Source organism: Cucurbita pepo, chromosome 3 (genome assembly GCF_057944985.1).
Source record: "Cucurbita pepo subsp. pepo isolate OVF chromosome 3, ASM5794498v1, whole genome shotgun sequence".
Classification (NCBI taxonomy): Eukaryota; Viridiplantae; Streptophyta; class Magnoliopsida; order Cucurbitales; family Cucurbitaceae; genus Cucurbita; species Cucurbita pepo.
Window position 1 is genome coordinate 12,706,243 of NC_141800.1, and position 6,999 is coordinate 12,713,241.

General features: G+C 32.6%; 1 protein-coding gene across 2 annotated transcripts; it reads right to left on the reverse strand.

The window, feature by feature from the left end:
- Nucleotides 1-245: 245 nt before the first annotated feature.
- On the reverse strand, nucleotides 246-4,104 carry LOC111790539 (agamous-like MADS-box protein MADS2). 2 transcript variants are annotated; one of them, XM_087122323.1, is made up of 8 exons: nucleotides 3,633-4,104; nucleotides 3,474-3,552; nucleotides 3,330-3,400; nucleotides 2,631-2,730; nucleotides 986-1,027; nucleotides 867-908; nucleotides 631-767; nucleotides 246-535 (listed from the first exon to the last, which is right to left on the reverse strand). In XM_087122323.1, the coding sequence occupies exons 1-8, from the start codon at nucleotides 3,815-3,817 to the stop codon at nucleotides 442-444; spliced, it is 750 nt and encodes a 249-aa protein (XP_086978449.1). In that variant the 5' UTR covers nucleotides 3,818-4,104; the 3' UTR covers nucleotides 246-441. The 2 variants fall into 2 exon arrangements, with proteins under 2 accessions (XP_086978449.1, XP_086978451.1); XM_087122325.1 differs by having other exon boundaries at nucleotides 3,330-3,391; nucleotides 3,633-4,103.
- Nucleotides 4,105-6,999: the final 2,895 nt, after the last annotated feature.

Genomic DNA, 6,999 nt, shown 5'->3' on the forward strand with positions numbered 1-6,999 from the left:
AAAAAAAAATGTCAATATGTGAATTGACCCTTCAAAAGTTCAACCTAATTGAAACCGAAAAAGAAAATCTAACTCAACCCACCTTTTGTTGCTTGGGTTAGATATATAGTTCAAATTAATCACGTTATAAGGTCTATGAACACTCCACAATTCCATTTTTGATACCCTTTTCAAAACATTCACCTATAATCTAAATATACAAAGCACACGACACAGAAGCAAAGGAAAAAACAATTCAAAATTCATAGCGTCTCAAAGTCGGGAAAAGATCCATGTAAATATGATAGATTCTGGATATACAAGTCTTGCAAATTATAGAACTTGGTTTTGAAGTTCTAAAATAAAAGTAAAATATAATGCTTATTAACAATTTTGCAAAGTGTTGGTAGCATATTGCAAAAAAGGAAAGAAAAAAGAAAAAAAAAGAGGTAGTTATGGATTTCAAAGCATCCAACCAGGGAGGAAGCCATTGACTTGTTGGGCATGAGTTGGGGCAGTGGTGGCTGTAATTTGGTCCGACACTGCAGAAGTGTACCTGATTATAAACAACATAAAATAAAATAATCATCATCATCAAATTTCATTTGCTTCAAAATTTAAAAAATTAAATAAACAAAAACAAAATCTGACCCAATTTGCAAAGTGGGATTGCAATCCAGTGCCTGAAAGAAGCCTTGAGTTTGGGCATCTTGTGGAGCATATGACATGCTTTGGTCTCCAGCTTCCCATGTTAGCCTTATGTTATTTCTTGAACTTATTTCTTCCAACTGATCCACCAAATTCCATAAACCAAACAATACAAACAATTTTACTTTGTTTATGTGATTATGTGATTATGAGTGTGTGATGAATGAAATGGTGATTACCTTGATCTGCAGAGCTCTGTTGGTTTCAATCAGCATTTGTTCCTATCAATCCCAATTCAAATTAGAACCATTTCTCTAAACTTTATATCAATTATCAACAATCAATACTCAACCCTAACCTTGTTCTGTAGATCAGATAGCTGGTCCAGCATGTACTGAGTCTGCAAATTTCCCAGTTCCAAATTCACTAACAAAACTAAGCACTTTGAACATATAAAATGGACTACCTTATTCTACATTTAGGGTTTCTTAACTCTACCAACTACATCAATCTAGGGTTTTTAAACCCAACATAAAAAAGGGCTAATAGAAAATGGTATTACAAGCAAGTTTAAAAGAGAGAAATTACTCGAGAAGACTATCACAATATGATGAACAATTTTGCATCATCGAGAGTCAATTGGTATATATGGTTATTAGAAATTCAATGTACAAATGATTATATATTATGAGACAGTCACAGATGTTACTGAATAAAAAAGTCTTGGTAGAATCGAATTAACTAGCGGTATAACTAATAGTTCAAATAAGCTCAATACAAGAGAATCGACTAAAAAAGATAATTACAAAAAAATCTTTATAAACACAAGCGTTCTAAATTTGTATAATCTAGAATGTCGAAATGGATTTGAAGAATCCCAAGTTCAAGAAGTCATGCCTAAGTTTTAGTATAGAAAGTTTGAATAATGTTATCCATATCAATTCCATAACTCACTTAAACAGATTTCCCAGAAGTTATAATAAGAAGAGTGTGTTGAAATTTGGAGCTTTAGAACTTTTGGTTAAAAGGCAGAGAAAGGTGGAAGTGAATGGGTATTAATTAAGAAGCAGAGCAACTGCAGCTTCTGGTTGACAATATCCATAGTACAAAACTGAAGCTTCAATAATTGTCTTTTAAGAATGGACACAAACACAGCACAGCCACATAGTTTCTGTTACAGACAAGACATGCATAACAAAATTGCACGTTTTCTTCAATTACAATATTTGGGCAAACATTTTAATAATATTTTCGAATGTAAAACAAACCCATTTCTTAAAACCTGGAAACAAAGGATATCAGTTGATCCTTGAACGATCAAATTCCATGAATATAGTGATATAATGGTTTATTCAGAGAGTACACAACCTATAAAACGCCTAATGCTTTCTCTTCTTTCTTCTTACCTCATCACTCGAGATCATACTTCAAGAGAGAGATCAAAAATTTACAATTAATGTCTTAGACCTCTTTGATTATCATTTTGCTTTTATAATATGTTTTTCAACATGATGCAAAGATTATAGGGGATTGGCTCCGAGTGCAGATAGCGTCAAATCTTCAAGAGTCATGCTAATACATTGGCTCCAACCAAATTTCATAAACAAAAATAATCTTGAAAAAAACTAAGCCTAGATCTCGAAAATATTTTGAAAATATTTTGAAGCACTGAAGTGTTATGATCCCACAACAATGCATACCCTCGATCTAGATGAACACAAATAATAGGAGAGAGAAAATGCAAAGAAAAACATATAGAAAATATAGCATAATATATATTTTTTTTTATTTGTGCTTTTGGATGTATTAATTCTTAGTAAACCACAAAAACAAAACAAAGATGTCAAAAACTTTTGTTATAAAATTTGAGAAGAATTTGAAAAACACTCCTAAAAATTAGATAACAAAATAAAGAACTAAGCTTACACAATAATCATCAAACAAAACGAAGATGATTACAAAAGAAAGTAATAGATTTTGAGTTTGAATAGATTAAGACATACCTTAGTGGACCTAACTTGCTTCAAAGAAGACTCCAGCTGACGCTCCAGCTGCTCAAGCTCTTTTGAGTTCAATGGACCCAAGTCCTCACCAAGAAGATTTCTACCATAACACAAATAACACTTTTTAACCCTAAATTCTATCCATGTAAGAGAGATATCAGCATGTTCATGTTCATGTTCATGTTCATGTTCATTTTCATTTTAACTAAATTATTACAAAATCTTCCTTCAATTAGCTTTCTAATGTAAACCCTAAATTCCATCCTCTCTTTTAAAACATTTTTTAAACAAAATTTATTCAAGTATATCGGATCGGTATACATTCAACTACATTTGTTTATCAAGAAAACTCGAAAAACCACCTATCCTTCACACATGTGATGCCCCTCTCAATTTCAAAATACAACTTTCAAAAACAAAATTAAATCCATACCCAAATATGGTAAGCACACTCTCATGACCATTGGTTATAATTACATGTATTTTTCCTTTATTTGGTGAATTCCCTTTTAAAAAGCTAGCAAGAACAACAAAAGGTTCTCATGAAATTAATCAGTTACCAAACAATTCAAGTTTAGAGATGTAATATCATTTTTAAACAACGCTTAACAATTAAAAGGTAAGTATAGAAGTTTAATTAGGGCATAATTGATATTAACATCCCCAAGAAAAAGGGAAGACAATCCATGTAATAGTTACCGCTGAGTTGTTTGAAGAGACTCAAACCTAGCCTTGAGCTTCAAGTATTCTCTATAGCTACTCTGCAAAAACTAATCCAAAAATTGTTTAATAAAAAGAACTTGAGATCTAAAACAGTAATGAATTAAGGAATTGAGAAATGACCTCGAGTTCTTTGGCAGGTTTGGCGACCTCCACAGCTCCATAGCTGCATTTCTGGTACCTCTCAAGGGTTTTGAGCATGCTGGGTCCAAGAAAAGCATTGTAATCAAATTAAAAAACTGAAATGGAAAGCCTTGAAAGAAGGATTCATTAGAAACTTACTTGGAAGTGCTGCAGAACTCATAGAGCTTGCCACGATTGGAGAAGATGATAAGAGCAACCTCGGCATCACAAAGAACAGACAGCTCATAAGCCTTCTTCAAAAGCCCATTTCTTCTCTTTGCAAATGTGACTTGCCTGTTTATCTTGTTCTCTATCCTCTTCAGCTCCACTCTTCCTCTTCCCATTTCCTTTCTTCTTCCTTGTTTCCTCTGTTGGTACCCTCCTCCAAGTGTGCCTGTTTTGGTGAAAACAAAGACTCTGTTTCTGGGATCAAAAACAACAAAAACCCTAATAACACAACTCTTTCCAAATCAAACTAATCGATTTGGGTCTTTTTTTAATTTTGGGGATGATTTTGGGGATTTGGGATTTTGGGTTTCTTCTTCTTCTTCTACGGATTTAAACAGAACTTGAAATTTCCAATCTTCACCCACAAATATTATCAACAACTCACCCCTTAGGACTCTTCTTCTTGTTTCTAGTTTCATATAAAACAGCCTGGTTTTTTCCCCCTTTTCCTTTTCCTTTTCAAGATGCTTTTCCCCACGCGCGCTTTATGCGTCTCTCCTACACCTCTCCATCTTATTCGCTAACATCATGATATTTTTATCTTCATCTCCACGTGGACTCTTTTTATTCACCACGCGCTTCGTTTCCCTCCTTCACCGCGTGGGAGTGGATGTGTAATCTTTAAAGCATAGCATTTGGTTCTCAGATTCTTGTATCAGCTCAAACCCGGTCACCGATCGATCAGCTCGTCGTCACCAACCTTAAAACGGATCTCCACGTGTCACTTTCTTATTGGATTAATAAACTCCTCCTACATATTTATACTTCCATTTTTAAATTATTTCTGGTGTTTATTATTTTAAATTAATGATCATTTAGTTGATTTCACGAATTGTTCTTAATTTTCTTTTGTTTCATTAAAAATTCTATATATGACATTTTATTAAAATAGTTCGTGAACATTGATATGATTAATAAAGTTCGATTAAAGACGATAGAGGTAAAATTAGAACTGCATCAAATTGAAACTAAACTCAATATACACATGCTCCTTTTGTTTACTTAAAACAAAAGAGTTTGATTATAGAAATGTACCGAGAAGATGAAATAACAACTTTAAATATACTTTTTAATGCTCTATTTAGACAAAATCAAAGATTATAGAGACACGTAACAAAAAGCTTGAAAACGACGGTTATTTAGATGGTACAATTAATTAATGGAAGGAAAGTCATGTAATTACCTAGATTCTATAGTCAAATATATGAAGTGAATAATATCGTGACGAGACGATGAAATATATAGTTGAGAATGAATTAAGGAAGGAAAGGAAAGGAAGAGGAAAACTTTACTAGAATTGTTATTTAGTGTGTGAAGGAGGTGAAATGAATGTATTTGCTTTTGAGGGGAACCTTTGTTTTGACCAAAATAACCAAGAGTTGAAAAAAAGATGGTGTGTGGGGTAAGGTTAATCTGGTCAATTATAAACAAATATTAGCCTATTTTAAATATGGAGGTTGATCGTACCATATTCTAAAATAGGAAAATAATGGATTTCTTTTTATTTATACAAATTTATTTGAACTTTTTAAAAGTTAATAACAAATATGAAATAATTATGTTCAAGACATGATTATTAATCCCTTTTTTTTTTTCTATTTATTTTAAAAAAAAAAAAAAAAAAAAAAAAAAAAAAAAAAAAACTAGTTTTTAATATAAATTTAATATATTAAACTTTTAATAATTTAATATCTAAAATTAATTTTTCTTTTTTGCATGGGATTGTTCACTGTGCATTTCCAACAAACCTTGGAAGTTGCCGCCGCCGTACGACGGCGGTAGCTACAGCGAAATAACCAGAAAACGATAGCACCCAACTCCGGGGGCGGCTTGCTACGTGTCGCCACCGCAACTCCATTTAACTTCTCTGTTCAAGAAAAGTAAAAGCACTTCCCAATGGCCTGCCGATTTACAGTTACGCAGCTGAACACGAAAAGTACTTTCTTTTCATGACGTGTCGCTCCACTATTAGTCTGTCATTCGCAAAGACGTTGCTACAAGTGTTGTCGAATCCTTCGCCAGAGGCTGTACATATACAATGGCGGCCAACTAGTTGAAGTGTACGGTGAAGGAGAGAAAGGCTTGACACGTGGCAGAAAGAGAGGGGAAGTGCATGTAGTGTGCCATGTTGGCGTGGGTGATTTGAGCATTGTTTGATGATAATTATATTTATAATAATTAACTCAATTAAACAAATTTAGGGGTGAAAATCGTTTTTTTTTTTTTTTTTTTTATATTGGTTTTATTGTGTTCAATAATGGGACTGGGTTTCGGCAGGTATTTACGGATCTGCCCTCCATTAACTGTGCCTGTCGTCTCACAACAGAGTTCGCTGTACAGCGTGCTTACATTGGATTGTCCAAAAGTCAAATCAGAATATTCGATTTTTAATTAAAAGAATAATAATATCCATAAAAATTAATAATAATAAAATGGGAATATATTGCCAAACATTATAGAAGGCTAATGATACTTTTAATTCGTTAATTCGTTAATAATAGACTAAGACTATGACTAAAGATTTATTCATTGAAAATAAATAGATTAATTTTAAATATTTCAAATATTATGAACTAATATAAAATATGATAAAAATAGGTCTAATTGACATATTGATAAATAAATATGAACGTATGAAAATAAGTTAAGGTCGTGAGGATGATTAGAGAGAAAAAAAGTTAATTTGCGCACATTAAATGTAAACTAGTTTTAAATGTTATTAAGACACTTGTCAATCAAATTGGGTTTATGATTAGAGGTTAGTTAGCCAACACCTAACCATCTTCGTATAACAACATAAATGTCTCATGCATGAACATATCATGATAAGAGATATAATATAATAATCTAAATTATGGAGGTCGCGTTAACTTTCAGTTTATTTTTAGTCAAATCAGCTCATTCCCGTCTTAAGAATTTTAATAACATGCTTCTTACAACATGCATCTATATTAATCTAAAGTTTGGATGTGCTACTTGCTAAGTTTGGAAAATACTTTGATTGTAGGTTCCAACTTTCAAATACTTCAAATTTCTTTCAACTCCTCAATTAGGCCTTAAATTAAGGGAAAATGTAAGTACCATCAAAATTAGATTTAAAAAAAAGAAAAAAAAAATTTGGTACACCCAAACCATGCAAAAATAGGAGGACTAGTTTGATTACACTAGACCGGTTGGTCCAACCGAATTGAATTGGACTAATCATCCTAAACTTGAACAACCTCTTGTTTGTGGTTGTAGTTCTTTCTTCCCTTCGTCGGGTTCTTCGTCGGGTTCTTGTACGGCAAGCCCTAAGGGT